Raw genomic sequence first — 20,544 nt, forward strand, 5'->3', positions numbered from 1 at the left:
TACGCCTCCGTGAGGGTTCTGTTCTTTCCAGAAATCGCCTCATCTCTTTTTGTCGTATAACGTCTACTACTCCGGATCGCCATCGAGTTGTGATGGTCGAATGAAAATGAAAACAAAAGTCGTCAGTGAGGGCGGTCCAGCCTTGCCGCTCTTGGTATTAGGATATTATGTAGGTTGTATGCGTCTTTCGTGCGTCTAGATGTATCCGCCCTCTATCTCGCAAGTACCGCCGCTGCTCTCGAGTGCCTCGATGCCGGCGACGTCGGCACCAAAATCCATGATGAGGATCTTGGGATCCTGTCCGGTGCTGACGATTCTCCGGTAGTCGCTCTTCGCACTCAGCACCCAGCTAGCGTGCCATCGGGGAAAGTCGAGCAACTGGCGACCGGTCTCCATGTCAAAGACCTTGATATCAGTGTCGTAGCTGCCGCTGACAAGACGCCCGCTGACCGAGTCGATATGCAGGCTGCGCACGAGGTTATCATGGGCCTTCATCTCGCGAAGACACTCGCCCGTGTTGGCATCCCAAATGCGGATGACCTTATCATTGCCGGCCGAGGCGACATACCGGCCGTCTTCGGAGAACTGAGAACATGCCAGGCCCTTGGTGTGACCCTGGAATTCTCGAATGTTTTTGCCAGTGTCAATGTTCCAGAGCTTGACGCGGAAGTCGCCCGAACAAGACACGATGGTATTGCCGCGCATCTGGACAGCGTTGACTGGGCCAGAATGCCCTCGAAGCTGACGGAGGAGAGTGCCGGTCGCTCGGTCCCACACGCAGATGCTGATATCCTTGCTGCACGTAATGATGTGCTTGTCATCAAAAGCGAGATCCAGCACAGCGGCGGTGTGATGCTGGAGACGGCGTACAGGTCTGTAGCCCGAACGAACATTGTACACAATGCAGCTCGAGTCAGACGATCCAGTGACGAGCATGCGGTCGTCGTATTGCAGGCAAAGAATCGATGCCTTGTGATGGGTGGGGAAGGAGACCATGGCAGGCATCGATGGATTCGCGCGCTGGTTGTCGGGAAGAGTTGCATAATGAACCGGCTGTCCATCTTCGTCCAGAAGCAGAGATACGTCGTTGACGACTTCTGGCGGCCCGATGACCAGACGACACTCGAATGTCCGCATATCCCAGACTCGGATGGTCTTGTCGCGAGAACCGGTGATGATCTTGGTTCTATGGAATCGTTAGTTGGCCAGACTCACCCAAAAGAAGCCTGGATACTCACTCGTCGAACTGAAGGCAATAGATACTGTCCAGGTGCCCATTCAGATAGACAGGCTTAGCCTTGCCCTCCTTCCATCGCTGATCGAGCTCTTCCTTGGCCTTGTAGATTTGCTTCCAGTTCACGCCTGGGTTGATTGGCGGGACGCCCTGTCCTGTTCCTGGTTGGACGGGAAGGCTGGTGGCATAGGTTCCAGTCTTCTCGCGCAAGAATGACTCCCTCCAGACGTGTTGGTTCTTGACCATCTGCTGCCATTCCCGCGAGACCCTGCTCGCAGCGCCGAGAGCCGTGGCATCCAAATGAGCGAGAACCTGAATCGCAAGCTCAACAGGGAGCTGCGAGATGAAGTTGATTCGGCTGATATTGGCGTCTTCCACCTCCACGTCAACATCTGACTCGACACCAGTGACAGTGATGCCAATGCCGCTCTCGCGATCGGTGAAGTCATCAGAGGAAGCGCGAAGCCATTTGTTCTGGAAGGCCTGGTTCGATGCCGCGGCAGAGGCCTTGGCAGCAGCGCCTGTGTGGAAAGGGATCACGGGCGGCGCGCTCCCACTACCAGGCAGCGGCAAGCAGGGAAAGCAGTGATCAGATGCGGAGGCGTCGCTTTGTGTGTCGGGGCCGTGGGACGTCTTGGAGTGACGGAAGCTCGTAGCCTGGCGAAGGCGGTGCCAGTGGGAGTTGACGTGGGCAGTGCCGGGACGGGCGTGATGTTGAGGCTCCTCCAGGCCGTGAGCACCCCCGATCGAATGTCTCTTGTGGTGGTGGACAATGCCCTTCAACGATATGGACGCCCTACGGAACATGCCCTTGATGCTGCCATTGCTGTTGCCCCCCGCGTGTGTTCCATGACCGTGCTTCTCAGCGTTCCCGTCGCTAGGGCCGGCGTGGCTTCGGGATCGCTCGAGGGAGAGCTCTTCGAGATGGCTTGATAGTTCGGGTTCGATGTGGAAGATGGAGGATTTGCGGCGCCATGGAAGAGAAAGACTCATGCTACGAAGTCGATGCTGCTGGAAAGAAGGCCTGGCATTGGCGTTCCCATCAAAGGCATCTTCCTGAACGGCGGATGTGGAGGGCTCGTCGTAGATAGCCTCCTGGGTCGGAGCCCAATCGGAGAGGTTTTGGATGCGTGCAGACATGCTGTAGATGACTACGTCGACGTTGGCGGCAGTCGCCCAGAGACTAGAACCAGGAATCAAGATGGATCTTCTCTAGCTGGCCTTTCAGACGAGACGACAAGGAAGGATCCGGGGACGTGGAAGAGAAAGGGGAGGTCGAAACGGAGTCGTGGGGCAACGAACACAGCACGAACACCTAGGGATCATCACATGGTCAGTGGGAGGCTTGAAGGGTTTAAAGGGAATAGGTCAGAGAGGGAGATGGTTCGAGGAGGTACGGAGGGTCTTGTCTTGGTCCCATACCTTCAGTCCTAGCTTCTTCTCCCTTTTTTGCTTCTTTTCCCCCTTCCTAAACCTGACTCTGTCTGGCGCGCCGGAAAGTTGTACACTCGCAGGACGGGAATGTCTCGGACTTCCCAGCTAAAGGCTTGGGGCCACTGCAGGGTGGACAATGGGTGGATAAGTAGGTGGCGGCCCGTAAGGAGACGGTTGGGTGGAAGTTTTGGAGATTTTCGGGTGTGGTTCAAAGATATTGAGACAGAGAGCGAGATGGGCTGCAGCAGCCGTCGACGGGGTTGAGTTGCAGTGCAGGCGGAGGCGGCAGTGGAAAGCTGAACCACGGAAGTCGGCCGGTGGCTCCTGGGAGAGTCAAAGGCAGGGCGAGCAAGCCGCGACAGAAAGAGTTGGTGAGGGTCCCGGGGACGGTTTGTTTGGGGGTTGCTGGAGACGACCTATTCAGGCCTAGGGTCGTCGAAATGTCAGGGTCGAAGGGTGTTCGTCCCCCCGGCTGGCCCTTTTTCTCTATGGATTTTCCAGGGTCTGTCCTCCTTGGGTGCTGGGAAGAGTGATCGGCTTCTTGGGGTTACCGGATCGGGGCTGGATTCGTCTGCGGGAAATAGGGTGGTGGACACACTACGGGCAGAACGCGCAGCCACACAGCGAGTCTTTCGTGCTAGGTTTCTTGTCGAAGTAGAGGTGAAAAGATGAGCAAGAGGATGCGGACAAGGACGGTGACGGTAACGGTAACACGAAGCCAGAGATGCATATAGGAGGTCCAAGTTGACAGGCAGATCCGGTGACCTTGGAGAAGTTGGGCAGAGGCGTAGGTATTCGTGCGGTGCCTAAGCAACTGAGGTGAGCATCTGCCCGTCGTGCTGTGGGTGCCCTGTCGTGTCGTGTTATGTGGCCTGGTGTGGAAGCGCGAGTCAACAAAGAAAGGGAAAGAAAAAGAAAAAAAAAAAAAGAGCGACAGTGCAGATCCCCAGCCAAGTGCGAGCGTCGGGTTTGTGTCGTGACTGGCGGCGACTAGTCTTTTGTTGTTGTTGGGCGACGGTTTCGAGTAATGTTGATGTAAATCTCCAGCTGGCGATGGGAAGGGCAAAGAAAAGTCCCGGTCCTTCCTCTCCGGTACCGAGTGCGGTACGTACTTATGTCCAGGTACCTATTTCTTGGGTCTCGGGGAATGAGAAGGCCGCCTCTGGAAGAGTTATCACACTGCCCAAGTTAATTACTCTAATGTTTCTCAGACCTACGTACTGGGAAGAAACAGCGACGCCAGAAGTAAATACGAAACAAGTTGGCGGGCCGTTGAGAAGAACAACAATGGAAGCCAGCTCGTCAGGTTGGCGCTGACAGGCGGAAGAACGGTGCGTAGAAGAAGAGATGGAAATCAAGAGCCGGCGAGTATTCGTACACTACACACACCCACAGGAACGAGAAAGGATGAAAGACGGCTTGGCCGACGGGCTTACCACTGTCAGACTTCACCTCAATTTGCTGTGAAGGTACTAGTGCTGGCGAGAAGCAGTTGGACGTGCGCCACGCCTGTTGCAGATTGCACGGGGTAGCCCGGGGAACCGAGTCGTCTTTGTGTGATCCGGACGGTTTTCTATGCTCTGGTAGTCGTAGATGTTCAAATGATCAAACAGTGAAGATTGATCTCAGTGGACAAAATTGACATACAGCAGAAGAGTGCATCCCGTGACAATTCAACATCATGTGGGCATCGGATGATAGAGGAATGACCGCGATACTTGAAGCCAGTGTGCCTAGACAATAACACCGACTCTCCTACATCAACATGCGCCCTTGTGGCTGTTGACATTCATCACACAGCGTCGCAATGTTTACATTCCGAATGGACAAGCCATGATCGAAATCCCGAACCGCCGCCTCATCTCGTAAGGTTGGCTGCAACCACAGTGAAATTGCAGCGTGGCAGGCCTCGCGGGCGCCGTGGTGGGTGTCAGTCAGGCCTGTCAAACAATGGAAGGGGGCAAAGGTATCAGTACTTGGTGTTTCGGATTTCCGAGTCACAGAACTGCGAAACTTGTCGATATTTCAGTAACTAGAGACGTACACAGTACTTCCTGTAGAAGAGAATTTCGTCAGGTCTCACTGCCAATTTTGGCTGCCCTCCATCTTTGCTCCCCCATCCCATAATCCCATTTTCATCTGCAAAACTTATCACTGTTGGCAGCCAGCTGGTATCGTTAAATCTATACTTGCAGGCAGGCAGGCAGGCCGCAGCATGTCTCTCGATTGTGTCCAACTTCCCGGGGTCTCGGTCCCTGAATGCAAATACCCTGGAAATCCCACCCTTCCCGCATCGCATCCTTCAGGCTAGGCCGCCTGCAACCCTGTAAGCGGAGATCCAAAGTCAATTTCCGATGTTTCCTCTCTCTCTCTCTCTCAAGCTCCCGGTCTGCTCAACGGTTCTTTGTGTTTAGGCTGGTCACAGGTGTCAGAGAAAGCAGCATCGACATGTGTGCGATTCTTGGATTTGACAACACTGCGATAAAACAGAGAAGCATACGGATGATTGAAGAACAGCTTCGGCAATAGCCCTTACTCATTCCGGGCCAGAGATGTCTCAACCTTTGATCCAGCATGGCGGATGTCGTTGGCATTGTGGCAACCAGGCTTTGAGACCTTTGCAATGGGAAATTGGCTGCCACACTCTTATGCAGCCGACAAATGAAGGGCAACATTCCGTCCACCCACCATCGCATCTCACCGGCGCCTTACCGCCTGCTCCTATTGTACTTCTGCCACTATACTGTAGCCCAGTATTGACATGAAAGTCTCACTTCTACCATGGAGGTGGGCTCCCTTTGCCGAGCACTGCATGGTCATATGCGTCTGAAACACAAAGGCGGCGCGGAGAAGCGAGCGCCTGGGAAAGTCTTCATCTCAAGACTAAAGTTTCGGAAATGAGAGTGAATCAGAGCCATATCCTCCTCGTCAGGGATGACTTTGTGACTTTCTGCTTCCCCAGATTCTTCAGCTACTTTATCTTCAAGTTAGATCATGGGGCTTTTCAGGCCAAGTCACAAACTTGAATAAAGAGCACCGGATGATATATTGGTTATGAGAGGTGATTGTCCCAATGAATGACTGTATAATAAGCCTCTGCTGTGACCGTTGACCGCAGACCTTGCAGCAGCGATGAAGCAGCAAGGTTCCATGGTAAAATCGCAAATTCCCATCCGAATTGCGTTTGGGGCACGGGCCATTCACAGTTCGGCTCCGGCGCACCCATCCCCGGCGGGGCCCGGTCTTTCCGGAGCTCAAGTTTTTCCTTGCTCCTGCCGATGACGAGAGGTCCAGTCCATCAGGGTGCCCGTCACGCCAGAATCCCCAGTGATGAGACGAAACCGCCTTGACGTTCCCCTCAATTCATCATACTTCTCCCTCTATCATTCGTGACGAGAAGTTGACCTTCTTATTCTCTTGTCGACGACACATCGCCCTCAAGAAGCTGCACAAATGCCTCCCAAACCCGCCCAGTTCGGTAGAATCGGCCTAGTCATTCCGCTCTTCTACCGCGTCTTCTTCCTAGGCATCGAGCCCATTTCTGCTCTTGTCGGCGTCTATTACGCCCACGTGCGACCCGACGACTATCTCCAGCTCACTCACGCCGTCTCGAAACCCGAAATCATTCCCCAAGGAACCTCGATCGTCCTCTCCCAGCTCGCCAACCTATACCTGCTCTTTGCTCTCAATGAAGCTCTTGTTCTTCGCGCGACTTCGGACCTGCGAGTCTGGAAAACTGTCCTGTTTGTGCTCCTTGTAGCCGACTTTGGACACTTGTACACAGTTCGAAGCTTGGGGCCAGAGGTGTACTACAACTTTACCAAGTGGAACGCAATCGATTGGGGAAACGTCCCGTTCGTCTACTTTGGTGCCTCAATGAGGATCGCATTTCTGGCCGGCGTCGGATTAAGCGGACGACCGGCACCTGCAAGAAAGCAACAGTAGAGCATTGGGGAGCGTTCGCCAAGCTCAAATATCCTATCCAGCCGGGATGTTGCTCCTGTGCCGGAGGACCGCCCGATCATTGCACCGAGCCCGAGTCGCCGATGTTCGGTCCGTACAGAACCGCTACCGAAAGTGAAAGTCCTGGGAGAGGAACTGAAGAAAAGCGCCATTGGTAAGGGGGGAAAGAAAATGCTAGCTACCGGAAGAGAGAGACAATCCAAATGAAGGCTGGGACAACCCCGAGCCAGTACCGACATGTTGGCACGGTCACCCACCCGGACGGCGTCACGCATACCTCGATTAGATGCAGCGCAGTGAAAGGATCGAGCCAGCACGCACGACGGGACTGGATGGTTGGCTAGGGACATTTGCACGGTACACATGCACTCGGAGACATTTGCCGAGATACAGCGAAGAAGGGATTTCAGACGTCCAATGCAACGAGGTTGGCCCCTTGACGAAGAATTTTTGGCACAGGCCAGGCCCGATGTTATCGTGCAGTTCCCATCCGGCGTCAAACGGCTAAGAGAGTATTCCTTCGCTCTGTATGGTGGGATTTTCGGCAGCCGGTCTCGGAAAATCTTCCGGACAATTTTCCTTCCCCAACCCCCGGACGAGCCACCTCAAAACGGGTGGGTTATGGGGTGCAATTGGCGGGCGATGGTGGGGTATCATCGCGGGGCAGCGCGACACGATGAATGGAGGGCGGGTAGGTGGAAGAAAGTGACGAAGAAGGATGCGAGCTCGACGGGCTTACAGCAGAGATATTGAACGGCAACGGCGACTACAATCGGTTCGATTTCGAGAAACATGTTCTTTCTTACGCAGTCCCGTTATAAACTCAGCGATGTGCAACGGACGGACGAGGGACGGAAGCCAATGGCGCAAAGTCGTGGGAGAGTCGAATGGGAGAGCCATCGTTTCCTTCCAACAGGCGCCTAGCCTTGAACAAGGGTCCCGCCCCCATCTAGCTCGCATGGGCAGATATTGCGGCGCGACATACGCCCCTCCTCGTCCGAGCTGGGAGGTGCCCCTCACTCAAGGATAGATGCCTACGCTCCACGCGCAGCTCCGCGACAAATGAGATGGTGGGGGGCTCGGGGGCAGCTCTGGAAATGTTCAGGGTATTTCATCCGGCGCGGTTCCCTCTGCCTGTCGTGAGCAGCCTTCGAACCTCTCTTCTCTTTCTCCTCCTCTCACTATTCTCTCTTTCCATCCTATTACGTCCTCGAATCAGACCAAAGTCGTATCTCGAGAGTAGCCAGACGAATCTATAAGACAACTCTTCAATCAAACACATTCACCCATCATGTCGATTCCCGAAAAGTTCACCGGCTTCCAGGTCAACAGTGCCGAGACCTGGCAAGACTTCAAGAAGCAGGAGTTTGACCCCAAGCCGTTTGGAGATTACGACGTCGATATTAAGATTGAGTGCTGCGGTGTTTGCGCCAGTGATGTACACACCATCAAGGGTGACTGGGGTGCTCAGCCCTATCCTCTAGCCGTTGGTCACGGTAAGTCCATGTGTCTACTGTGTAGATCCTATATGTTGGCTAATTCCGTTATTTTCAGAAATCGTCGGAAAGGCTCTGAGAGTCGGTTCAAAGGTCACCAAGATTAAGGAGGGCTCGCGTGTCGGTGTTGGAGCCCAGTCCTACGCCTGCCTTGAGTGCCGGCAATGCAAGAACGACAACGAGACATACTGCAAGCACCAGCTCGACACCTACGGCTCTACTTTCCCCGACTCCGGCGCCATCTCCCAGGGTGGCTACTCCTCCCACGTTCGCACACACGAGCACTGGTACGCATAACTGTTACCCTCGAACTGGAATCTATGCTAATGGAGTAACAGGGTCTTCCCCATCCCCGAGGCCCTTCCCAGCACCATTGCTGCTCCCATGCTCTGCGCTGGCCTGACAGCTTACAGCCCTTTGATCAGAAACGGATGCGGCCCTGGCAAGAAGGTCGGCATTGTCGGTATTGGCGGCATCGGTCACTTTGGTGTTATGTTCGCCAAGGCTCTGGGTGCTGAGGTCTGGGCCATTTCCCGTTCGCGATCCAAGGAGGCGGACTCTTTGAAGATGGGTGCCGACGGCTACCTGGCGAGCGGCGAGAAGGGATGGAATGAGCCCCACAAGATGACCTTCGACCTCATCCTTAACACGGCCAACTCATTCGAGGGCTTCGACCTGTCTGCCTACCTCAGCCTCCTCGACGTCCACGGCAAGTGGGTGTCTGTCGGTCTCCCCGGTGGCGGTGGTATCACCGTTCGCAACCAGGACTTCCTTCCCAACGGATGCTTCATTGGCAGCTCTCACTTGGGTAGCAGACGCGAGACGTTGGAGATGTTGCAGCTTGCTGCCGACAAGGGCATCAAGACGTGGGTGCAGGAGGTTCCCATCAGCGCTGATGGCTTGAGGTCGGCGATGAACGGCATTGAGGATTCCAGTGTCCGCTACAGATACTGCCTGACCAACTACGAGGAGGCTTTTGGCCAGTAGGCATGATTTAGATTGTGTGGGTGTGGTGTGAATAGCGAAGCAAAAGAATACCATTTAATGACCATCTACAAATGCATATAATTTGGATCCTTATCTCATAGTACGAAGTCGTCAAGTGAGTGAATTTTCAAGTGTCCCAGCTTCATTGGGAAAGTTGTCAGTCACGGCGGAAATCAAACTAATGGAGGAATTCCTGCATTTTGGGCAATCATTTTCCGGGCGTATTTGTAGGTAAACCCCTTCCATCTTCTGATGCTAGACAGCCCGACTGGCCCGGTGCGCCCGGTGCGATCGCCGGTCATCGGCGACGCAAACAAGGTTCCGCGGGGAGAGACAGTGAGCGACAAGGGGTGGTCTGAAGAGCTCAGCCATTGCGGCTGTGTGCGGTGACATCCCAAGCCGCCCGAGGAGACCGGGGTCTCGGCAAGGTGACATGACTGATCTGATCGACTGATCTGGGGAAAACGTCTAGCGCCTTCAACCCGACCTCATCATTCTGCCACATTGTTTCTTGTACGTCAAAGCTCGCATTCGTTACACTGGGGAATCCGCCGGACGGCAGAGGATGTTGTGTTTGGGTTGAAAGGAAACAGAAAGAGAAGAAACATTGACATCATGAGCGCTTACCTGGACGCCAGCAATGGCCCGCCGGCGGATGATTCGATGCCCAGCTATGAGGAGGCGGTCGCTGGAGGGTGAGTTTCTTTTGCTTGACATTTACGCGCACACGACATGCGACAATCTCAACACCACCCAATATCTTCGTCAACTGACATTACTTACAGCGCACAGCGGAATGCAGTGAGGACACACTCCGTCTCGGGATCAATACAATCCCTCAACCTCCATGACGGCACTCTCCCACCTTCAATCCTGCGTCTCAAACACCTCGGCCGCGCAATCTGCCACAACGGCGCCGTCACCTCCATCGCCATCAGCCCCAAAGGCTACGTCGCCACATCCCAGGACAACACGGGCACCGCCTTACCATCCAGCACCAAGATCTGGGACTTTTCCCAGAAACCAGGCGCCGTGGGCGCACGCCTCGTGCCGTCGGACATAAGTAACGACGCGCCCGTCGTCGTCTTCAGCCCGGACGGGAAACTAACGGCCGTAGTGGAGAAGGATGCTGGATGGAAGCGGGAGTGGCGGGTGAAGCTCCGCGCTGGGGAGGAAGGGCGAGGGGTCCGGTGCGCGTTGAACGGTGTCGGGCGTCCCGCGGCGTTTAGTCCTGATGGGAAGAAGTTTGCGGCGGCGGATCCCTTGGGTGTTGTGGTTGTGTTTGAGGCGGCGACGAGTCCGCCGGGGATGCCGCCTACGAAGAAGGTGGCGGGCGTTATGAACCACGCTGCGCCGACGCATGTTCTGTTTATGCCGAATGGCGCCGACCTTGTGACGCTGTCGAGGGATGGGACGGTGAGGATATCGGAGGCCAAGACGGGGAGGACACTGCGGCGGATGGAGGTGGATGGGATCGTGACGGGGACGGGAACCGGGGCGCGGGCCTTGGGGTGTCGCCGGACGGGAGGGTGGTTGTGTCGGTGTGGGCGAGAGCCGTATATGTGTGGGAGCACGAGGCTGGGCGGGTATCGAGCTGGGAGATGAATAAAATCCGGAACAATGAGGGGTGGCCGCTGGCGGTGTCGCCGGATTGTCGGTTCCTGGCGTGTCGAACGGAGGAGGGGATGGATATCTCGGATGTGTACTCTGGACAGGTTCTGGCCGAAGTGACGACGGCGGTGGGGATCGATGGGCTAGTGACGGCGGCGGCCTTTTCGATGGATGGGAAGATGATGGCTGTGGGAAGACATAGTGGTGTTGTTGACGTGTGGAATTTGGCGCCCTACGAAGGATTATGATGAGAGTTTGTGATTTGCGTTGATGTGCTCATGAATATGTAGGAGGGATTGTTTCTCGAATGGATTCACATTGGAAATAGCGATGAATCAGGCAAAAGTATTTTCTTCTTGGTCAAAAGTTACGGTGAATCATGGAGATGAAGTGTACGGGTGTTTAGTTCGACATAACCAAAATTCATCTGAGGAAGCATGATACACAGTTTCATCGTGAGAGAAGATTTCATGAACCAACACCAGGGCATTTGATTTCATCTTGTAGAACCAAAGGCATTTTACTGGAAAGCAGTGACAAAATTGGACTTTCGCATTTACTTTGAATTATGTCGTCCCTTATTGCAGAAGTCAATTGGAACGGGGTTTCCTAGTTCGGACGAAGACAACTGGATTGTTGTTAGCATCTCTGGTCGTCATCATCAATAAAGGATGAGATTTTGATCATGGATGCCACTTGGTGATTCGTAAATCGGCTTAATGGAATTGGAAATCGCAAGGCGCTACAAGAAATCAAAATAATGAGCCCGAAGTGCATATTTAGAGTGAGAGAACAGAAGAGTAAACATACTTCCTGCTTTCGACTAGACCGGGGATTGTGTGCTCGCGTGACTGTGACCGCCACCAGCCCAGCACGAACACGTCCAGTGCCGTCTGAGCGAACAAAGGTTGCGGAGGTGACGCAGCTTAGCTGACTGAGTCAACATGTCGAGGTTATTATGAGGACAAGACGACAAGGTTCATCGATTGAGAGGAGTCATAAGGTGAAGCACGATTGACAGATGATTGGATATTGGTTCGCCAGCCTCAAAGTCTGTTCAGTGCGCCCAACGCTCCCTATTGTAATCACGTCTTTGTGCGTATTATGGCATTTGCTGGCTGTAAGATCCGAAGCTGACATCAATGGCAATTCAGTTGGGGGGGCATGGTAAGCCAAGCAGTTCCAGGAGAGTCTCGTTTTGTTTCAATATAGCTCACCCATGATGTAACTCATCTCATAAGGATTCAATCCAGATAATGAGTGACTTGGTGAGTGAGGAAGTGAGGAGTGAGCAGTAAGCAGTGAGCAGTGAGTGAGGAAGAATGAGAACTCGGCGATTGCGATTGAGAAATGGCCCAAGCTTTTCCACCGTGCCCCTCATCCTAAAAGGGGATAGTGCGGGGTCCAAGGCTCGCGCAACATTTCAGAGTCAGTCAGGTAGGTGCGACTCACAGTTGGCAGTGGCAGTTGCCCTGGGCAGTGGGGGACGTACCTGACCGTGGGCGCAATTGCACACCGTGCTGTCTGACTCCTTTCCCCGAGAAAGTCGGCATCTCAAGTTTCCATTCCTTCTTTTCCTCCTCTTCCTCCTCTCCGCCTCTCCTCTCGCGACACAGCAAACAGACACATCATGGCGCCGAATCCCATTCTACCCGTCAAGGGCAAGAACAATGTTCTAATTACCTCCGCCCTTCCCTACGTCAACAACGTTCCTCATCTCGGCAACATCATTGGCAGTGTCTTGTCTGCTGATGTCTTTGCGCGGTACTCCCGTGCTCGCGGAAACCCCACCATCTACAGTATGTTGCGACTACCTCTCCCTTGAGCGTCTCCCATTCCCCAATCCCGGCTGACTCCGTTTGCTACAGTCTGCGGCTCCGACGAGTATGGCACTGCCACCGAGACCAAGGCCCTTGAGGAAGGCGTAACCCCATCCGAGCTGTGCGCAAAGTACCACGCCCTCCACAAGGGCATCTACGACTACTTTGATATCTCTTTCGATATCTTTGGCCGAACCCCGACCGCCCAACAGACCGAGATTGTCCAAGACATCTTTACCAAGCTGTGGAAGAACGGATACATTGAGGAACGCGAGACCGTTCAGCCTTTCTGCCCTGTCGAGGCCCACCAATCTTTCCTCGCTGATCGATTCGTCGAAGGTGTCTGCTCTATCTGCGCCTACGATGGTGCTAGAGGCGACCAGTGTGACAAGTGCGGTAACCTTCTTGACCCCCTTGAGCCCGAACCCGAAGCCAACGCTTCTGCCGATGACGACGTTGCCGCCAAGCCCACCGGCTTCTTGATCAAGCCCCGTTGCAAGCTCGACGGAGCTACCCCGGAGAAGCGTAAGACAAAGCACTTGTTCCTCAGACTCGACGCTCTCAAGGATGACCTGGTCAAGTGGTTCAAGGAGTCTAGCAAGAAGGGCGCATGGAGCAACAATGCCGAGCAGATCACCCAAGCCTGGATCGACAAGGGCCTCAAGCCCCGTGGTATCACCAGAGATCTCAAGTGGGGTGTCCCGATCCCGACTCACGAGGTCGGAGAGGACTACGCCAGAAAGGTCTTTTACGTCTGGTTTGACGCCTGCATCGGATACGTTTCCATCACCAAGAATTACACCGACGGTGACAACCTTGAGGGCAAGAACTGGGAGCAGTGGTGGAAGAACCCAGACGACGTGAAGCTCTACCAGTTCATGGGCAAGGACAACGTTCAGTTCCACACCATCATCTTCCCCGGATCTCAGCTCGGCACAGGCGAGAACTGGACCAAGCTGCACAAGATCTCCACCACCGAGTATCTTAACTACGAGGGCGGCAAGTTCAGCAAGTCGAGAGGTGTTGGTGTCTTTGGCAACCAGGTCCAACAGACTGGTGTGCCCGTCGATGTCTGGAGATACTACTTGCTGTCTCGCCGCCCCGAGACTTCCGATTCCGAGTTCATGTGGCAAGAGATGGTTGACGGCAACAACAACGAGCTTCTCAAGAACCTCGGCAACTTCTGCCAAAGAGTCAACAAGTTCTGCCAGGCCAAGACCGAAGGCGCAGTTCCCGACTACACGAAATACACTGATGACTACCTAAAGAAGCACATCGAGGAGGTCAACGCCCTGCTCAAGGAGTACATCAACAACATGGAGGCCACCAAGATGAGGGCTGGCCTTCAGACCATCATGTCTATTTCTGCGTATGTGAACCTATTGTCTTCCCGGTTATTTCTTGACGTAAGCTAACAACATGGATAGCCTCGGCAACAAGCTGCTCCAGGACAACAAGCTTGACAACAGACTTCTTACTGAGGAGCCTGACCGCTGCGCTGCCGTCGTCGGTCTCGCGCTCAACCAGATCGACCTTTTGGCCTCTCTCGTGGCTCCCTACCTACCCAACACCTCAACTGCTATCCTCAAGCAGCTCGGCGTTGAGCCCAAGCCGTTCATCCCCGACACCTGGGTCACCGATGCCATCAAGCCTGGTCACAAGCTTGGTACCCCCGAGCATCTCTTCACTCAGATTGCGGCATCCAAGATTGAGGAGTGGAAGGACGCCTTTGGAGGCGAGGAGGTCAGAAAGCAAAAGGAGGAGGCAGCGGCCAAGGCTGCTGCGAAGAAGGCTGCGAAGGACGCCGAGAAGGCCCGTAAGAAGGCCAAGAAGGAGGCGGAAAAGGCCAAGGCTGCCGAAGCTGGAGCGTCGGTAGAGTCTGCTGAGAAGAAGGCCGAGGCTGACCCGGCCATTGAGGCGGTAACAGAGGCCATCTCCAAGACGGATGTCCACACCTCGTAGAGTAGAGCAAGACGAATGGGCGTTTTATGATTATTGGCGTTGTAGAGAGGGTATGGCTGCAGCGGATGATTGATGAGCTGATTACTAGGCATGAGAGATAGATGTCAACCATTGTCTCTGGAAGAATCACAAAGTGTTAACCCTATTTATTTTGCCCTATCCGAACATATCCACCGTGGCAAACAGCTTACCGTAAATTACTTCCTCACCTGTATTCTGATGCAAAGTCAGTGTATCAAAGGGGATGTTGACTTGCTCTACTCTTCTACGTAGTTGCCTGTGTCCACTGTCTTGGTGGATCGCGGGGGGCATGGTCCGCTAGACTCCTCAGTTTCTTCAATCGAGCCTCTATGGCAAGATAACATGTCTAAACAACGAAGATGACAGTCCCGGAAGATGAGGCAAGGAGGAATCGCCTCGACGAAAGGTGATCATGGACATTATGGACACGCGACTCTTACCTTCTCGAGGGTATATATAACACTCACAAGTGAAGAAGGTACGACCCTGACTATCAGCTTCCTTCCATCTACTGGAAGTGTACGTATATCAAGTTCGTCGTCACCTGACCGGGCACCTCTGCCTCGCTTCTGCCTCACGTGAGGCCATCTACGTACCTACCAAGGTACTTAAGGGGTCTACTCTTCGTTTCTGTCACCAGCACAGCAGCGCCCGTCTAGGTCGGCGAGGTCAGGTCAAGCTGTGTGCGAGGTGGTCGAATGGTTAAAATAAAAACAAATACTCCCATGAAGTCAGAGTTCGGGTTGACAGAGGGGCGCGCTGTTCGAGTCCGGGCAGGGGCGTGAATTATAAGGTCAGTATTCCCCCTCCATTCCTTTACTTTTTCCCCTTTTTAGTATTAAATGTGCCTTTACATTTCTTCCTTTCTGTTTGGTATGGCCTATGGAATGTCTACCTACTTACTCGGCGACGTCCTGTTTTTCTGTATTTATTACATGCGCTCGCCTGCCGTCCCTAGTTAGCCTCGAGAACTATTTGGGGCAGCTTTATGTCTCGCTCGTATAAGGTAGCCGGCCAACTTGGTAGACGAGATCAAATACGCCTCAAAATTTCCGGAAAGTGGACTGTTGGAGCCTTCTTAATTCCTTGGTTCCATTGTGATACCCTAGCTAGGAGGCAGTAATTATCAACATTGGAGCATAATTGACTTGAGCGCCCTTCCTTTGTCTCGGGGCCGATTCTCAGCTTTTGTAACTAGGTTCCAGTAGGAAGTACTTGAATGAATAGCTCTGCGTCTAAGAAACTAGGCCAAGATTGACGAGCGATTAAACTGGGGAGCACATGAAACTGGCTACGGAAGGCATGAATTATCACAAAACCCCTTGCAGAGGGTGGCACGCTTTAACGGGGGTATTCGGTAAGAGACTGATATTTGCTAACTACTCTAATCAAGTCGTTGCTCGACATTCTCAATGCCCCTCTTGCACTTCACAGGGCCGCCCTCGGGAGGGTACACGACGATACGGTCAATATCAGCACCCTTGAAGTCAAAGCCGTTCCACAACCCACCAATGGTGATGGTGTTGTTCGCGCTCTTCTCCAGAGTCAGTTGCAGCGGCGTGGACAGGATAATGCCCTGTGGCTGTCTCGCTGGAACAGCGTCTCAACCTGCTGCACGTTGCCGTTCACCACAACCGAAGCCACGCGACGCAGCTGCCATTTCCCGCCGATGCGATCGGGCGAGCCGCCGGGCTGGTCGCCGAAACCCATGTCGTCCGTGTTCTGGTAGTAAAACGACACCCACTGCGGCTCGCCGGCGCCCTGGATCCCGGTAAAGGTAACGGTACTGTCGTTGCCGTAGATGCCCGTCACGATGGAGCCGCCGCTGGCAAAGGTGGCTTCCTGCCTGAAGGCTGCACCAGCGGTGGTGGCGGAGTCGTGGGCGTAGTAGGGCGTGCCTTCAATGGGAGTGACGACGCCCGTCTTAACGTCGAGGTCGTAGACGTCGTGCCATTCCACGTGGAGCGACTTCTTTTCGTCGTCGATGACGAGGGGCAGCCAGATGTAGCGGCTCTCCCAGAGGGAGTTGGAGTCCCACTGGTCGCCGAGGTAGAGATACGTCGTGACCTCGGACCCCTCGATCTTGAGGGAGAAGCCGGACTGGGAGTTGTACGTGCGGGTGTAGGCGTCGGAGATGAAGAAGGGCTGAGACCAGGGGCCGGCGAGAGAGTCGGCGCGGAAGGCGACGACGTTGTTGGGGCGGTAGCCCGTCTTGTGGGACATGAGGGCGTAGTAGCTCTTGTCCGTCTGGATGATGGTCGGGGCCTCGAGGTCGTACTTGTCGAAGCGGTGGACGACCTCGGTCACGTTTGTGATGTCTTCGTTAAAGGCCGAGATGTAGACGTCGCGGCCCTCGCGGCGGTCGCCGTTGGAGTAGAGCGAGTAGGAGCGTCCGTCCTTGTAGTCGGTGAAGATGCCAAAGTCCTGGGACCAGTTGCCGAGGGGCGCGGTGGCGTCGACAAAGGTGTAGGGGCCAGAGATGTTGGGTGAGGTGGCCAGGCCTTGGAGGAGGAGGCCGTACGTCGAGTTGTCGGCGTGCCACCACATCTGGAACGAGTTAGTGCTCTGAAGCCATGTTGATTTCGAGTTCGAGAAATGACCTACGTGGTACTCTTTGGTGGGCTCGCTGTAGACGACCTTGGGGCGTTGGATAATCATGTTGGTCGAGATATACGGGTGGCCCTCGATAGGCTCGAGCGCTTTGCCATGGAACTCCCACGTCGCAAGGTCATCGGAGCTGTAGACGGAGACACCGCCACCTTCCTCCTGGCCCTCAATCTTGTACTCGCCGAACCAGAAGAACTTGCCCGTGTCCTTGTCGAGCGTGACACCGCCGGCGTGGGCGTTGACGAGATTCCCCTCGTTGTCACGCCATCTGCCGCCAGGGACAATCCACTTGGAGGCGGCGAGGGAGGCGAACAAAAGGCCGGACGAGAAGAGCTTTGCGAGCGCCATGTTTGGAGAGGACTTATGCTGGGACGAGAACGGTCTCAAGGTCTCGGTCTCTCTACACTTTCCAGACTGCGGGATCGCAATACGACTCGAGGTATTTATACCGTCTTCATGACTTCATGAAGGGACCGGCCGAGATGAGCCGGTTGGCATTGGCCCGAAAGCCGAAGCGTCTAAGCCGGGCCATTGGGGAGCGTTGGAAGTCGCGCAAGGCCAAGACCCTTCCAAGAACCACAAGAAAGACTTTTGGAGAAGAAAGTCAAGCAGATGATCGGCCAAGGTGTCATTCCAAAGGCACAAGATGGGTGCGGACTGCAGAGAGGAAGAGAGGGGTGGCTGGGCTAAGTAGAGTGCCAAGCTGCAGGGCCAGGGGACGAGAGAGAGAAACAAAAAAACCTGGAGAAATTTCCGCCGTTGAGAACGATTGAAAGTTGTGTCGGTGCGGGGGAAGCTCCAGAAGGCTTCACAAGTCTTGGGAGACTTCATATAACAACCCCAGTCCTCCCCCAGTTCAGACCTTCAGACTAGACCAAGATCGATGGGCGTGCGGGGTTTTAGCTCGCGTACCGTCGCATCCTTCTGACCTGCAGCCTGGACATTACGCCTTTTCGGGGGTAGATGTCCGCTGGGCATTGATGTCATCTGAGTGCGGTGAAGGCGAGCCGTTAGTGTATGTACTGAGGTGAGAGACAATCTTCCGTTGGACCGTTGAACGTTGGCATAATTAGTCTTCTCCTTGGTCCCAACCACTTGGCAAGGGTTGCGTTCGGCTCATCTTGACCGGCCGGGTATGCCATGATACGCGAGGATGGGTGTGCAGACACGAGATGAACTGTGGGAAAATATCAGCAAATGACGGATGCGACACTGGTCCACCCGAGCTCATGACCTGAGCATTCTGATGGGTCAATTGGCAGCGAAGTCCCCTGGAGCGAAGAGAAGTTTGTTCATTGGGGTCAATGGCACTAGACTTGAGGAGCACAAGGGACGATCCGCGTTCTTTTGAACCCTTGGTGTCCTTCCCGTCGACGATGAAATAGACGGGTGCTTCATTGCCTTCTTCCTCGCAGAGCATACGTCGCCGAGTAGTGAGTACACGCCATAGAGGTTGATTCTGCAATACAACGACACAAAGACCATTGCTTTCTGCTTCGCTTCCGAATACCATGGAATTACAAGACACCAAATACGAGCAAATAGTCAATTTATCTGCAAGAAAGGTCTCTGCTTTTCACAGAGGCTGCTCCGTTGGTCGGGGTGGTCCGAGTGGAAAGCTGTTGCGCCGGAGCAAAGTCTCTAGAGACGGCGTTGAAAGTGTCCTGTCAAGGTCCATAAGCCCAAACTCTTCCTCCGTGAAGGCCCGTACGTACTTCTTCCATAGTAATCGAACAGTTCGCCCCACAGCTGAATCCAGTCTGGTCATTGAGGCACCGGTAGACTCACGATGGTTTTCCCTCAGACGACGGTGGAGGCGTCTGGTAGGTAATCCTCGGTAGAATCGCTGCTGTCTCTATCAACTCAAGAGCCGCAACGTTCTAGTTGTTCGCACAAGGTGCAATAAGCACATACCAAGTCCTCAACCTTCTTTTCACCTTCTTCAACATGATGCTGAGAGAAATAGCAGACCCTAGACCATTGAGGCAACGCTCATCGAAATGCGACTATCGGGTTCTGAAGTAGTGGGGTAGCACGTCTCGGCTGGACTGGTATGGGTCGTGGGGCTTCTTATCCCAGGGATTGAGGCAGTTTCTTTGTACTCTCAGAATCATGGACTTATATTACACTCCAAATAAAGCAGACAGCAACGACTTTTTTTATCTTCATCGAGTGTTCAAGAGCCGGGCCGAGCGGGAGATCATCATTCTTCACTGACGAGGCTTAACATGATTCTCCGTGAAATTCTCCGGAACCTTGCCCTTACTGGCTCACTGCCGATGACGACTGATGGCGCCATTGCATCAACCCCGGATTTCATTCGACAGAATGCTATTGGCCTTGTCAAAAGTATGGGAAGCAATATCGTCCAAGACGACACACTTTCCCGACGTGGATTTGCTCCGTTGCCTCGGAGTTGACCGCAATATCAATCGGCGAAACTGAGACTCTCATCTAAGTTGTTCTATGCGCGGACTGAATTTAACTGAATTGGTTATATAGCTTATAATCTGTGTCAAATGCTGTGATTTCAGAATTGATTGTGCATTCCGGTTTCTCTTTGGTCTTTACGAAGTTCACTCTTTCCTAGCTCACCATCATGTTGCCTCAACTGACACTCGCAATGACCTTGTGTCCCTTAATGGCACTGGCTGCCCCCTCAGCTCCCGAACTTGACAAGAGAGCAATCACATGTTTGAAAGTTGGCGCGACTGCAACAGCTAAATGGACCAACAGTGCTGGCAAATCGTGTACCTTCACTGGTGTAGTCGGAAGCAACTACGGCACCAACCTCGCCGGGTCTGGAGAGTAAGTTGCCTCTACAATGTTTGCATCTGAATCCTGCTAACGCTAAAATTAGCTACTCCTGCAATGGACGCTGCGGGGCTGGGTGCACTGGAACTGCCGTTGGCAATGTTTACACACAAGATTGCTTCTCTCATGATATTTGCTCGTACTTCAACAGTGCCAGTGGCGGTGCTAGGTAAGCAGATCTCCGGGTGTTCTTTACTCAGCCTGTTCAAGGAAATAAATAATGAATCATGTTAATCTAATTTTACCTTAGCGATCCCAACTGCGGTGCCGCGTACAACGCTGCTGTTGACGACACGGCCTTGGGTGCTCTCAATGGATGCGGGCAAACAAACCCATCAAACGCGGTGTCGAAGCCTTCAACACAGCCTGTTTGCAGTTGAAAGACCAGATCAAATCACCATTGGAGTATTCTCATGTAAATATTGTAGTACACGCTTGAAGACGGCGAGTAAGCGCAAATTGGTTGAACTATTAAATTGCAGATTGATCCATGAAGATGTGAAAAAACTATGTACAGGTCTCAAAAAAGTCTGTAAAAGAGAGCATAGAAGAAAAGTAAGAAAAGAGTGACTTGAATGCCCATAACAGGAAAGAC

At 53.7% G+C, this 20,544-nt stretch overlaps 4 protein-coding genes across 4 annotated transcripts; 2 read left to right on the forward strand and 2 right to left on the reverse strand.

Annotated features, from left to right (window-relative positions):
• Window positions 1-195: 195 nt before the first annotated feature.
• N0V96_011903 (uncharacterized protein) lies at window positions 196-2,374 on the reverse strand (the record flags this gene model as incomplete). The annotated part of the gene is made up of 2 exons (XM_053192546.1): window positions 196-1,186; window positions 1,239-2,374. 2 exons carry the CDS (start codon window positions 2,372-2,374, stop codon window positions 196-198), a joined length of 2,127 nt encoding a protein of 708 aa, XP_053049903.1.
• Window positions 2,375-7,922: 5,548 nt separating this feature from the next.
• Window positions 7,923-9,114, forward strand: N0V96_011904 (uncharacterized protein; the record flags this gene model as incomplete). The annotated part of the gene is made up of 3 exons (XM_053192544.1): window positions 7,923-8,127; window positions 8,186-8,414; window positions 8,466-9,114. The coding sequence occupies 3 exons, from the start codon at window positions 7,923-7,925 to the stop codon at window positions 9,112-9,114; spliced, it is 1,083 nt and encodes a 360-aa protein (XP_053049901.1).
• Window positions 9,115-12,355: 3,241 nt separating this feature from the next.
• On the forward strand, window positions 12,356-14,507 carry N0V96_011905 (uncharacterized protein; the record flags this gene model as incomplete). The annotated part of the gene is made up of 3 exons (XM_053192542.1): window positions 12,356-12,524; window positions 12,594-13,914; window positions 13,973-14,507. 3 exons carry the CDS (start codon window positions 12,356-12,358, stop codon window positions 14,505-14,507), a joined length of 2,025 nt encoding a protein of 674 aa, XP_053049899.1.
• A 1,405-nt stretch (window positions 14,508-15,912) lies between these two features.
• Window positions 15,913-17,483, reverse strand: N0V96_011906 (uncharacterized protein; the record flags this gene model as incomplete). Its single annotated transcript, XM_065759432.1, is given in 2 exon segments — window positions 15,913-16,114; window positions 16,126-17,483. The coding sequence occupies 2 exon segments, from the start codon at window positions 17,481-17,483 to the stop codon at window positions 15,913-15,915; spliced, it is 1,560 nt and encodes a 519-aa protein (XP_065611996.1).
• Window positions 17,484-20,544: the final 3,061 nt, after the last annotated feature.

This window comes from Colletotrichum fioriniae, assembly GCF_027942845.1.
Source record: "Colletotrichum fioriniae strain IMI 355084 chromosome Unknown scaffold_19, whole genome shotgun sequence".
NCBI classification, from domain to species: domain Eukaryota; kingdom Fungi; phylum Ascomycota; class Sordariomycetes; order Glomerellales; family Glomerellaceae; genus Colletotrichum; species Colletotrichum fioriniae.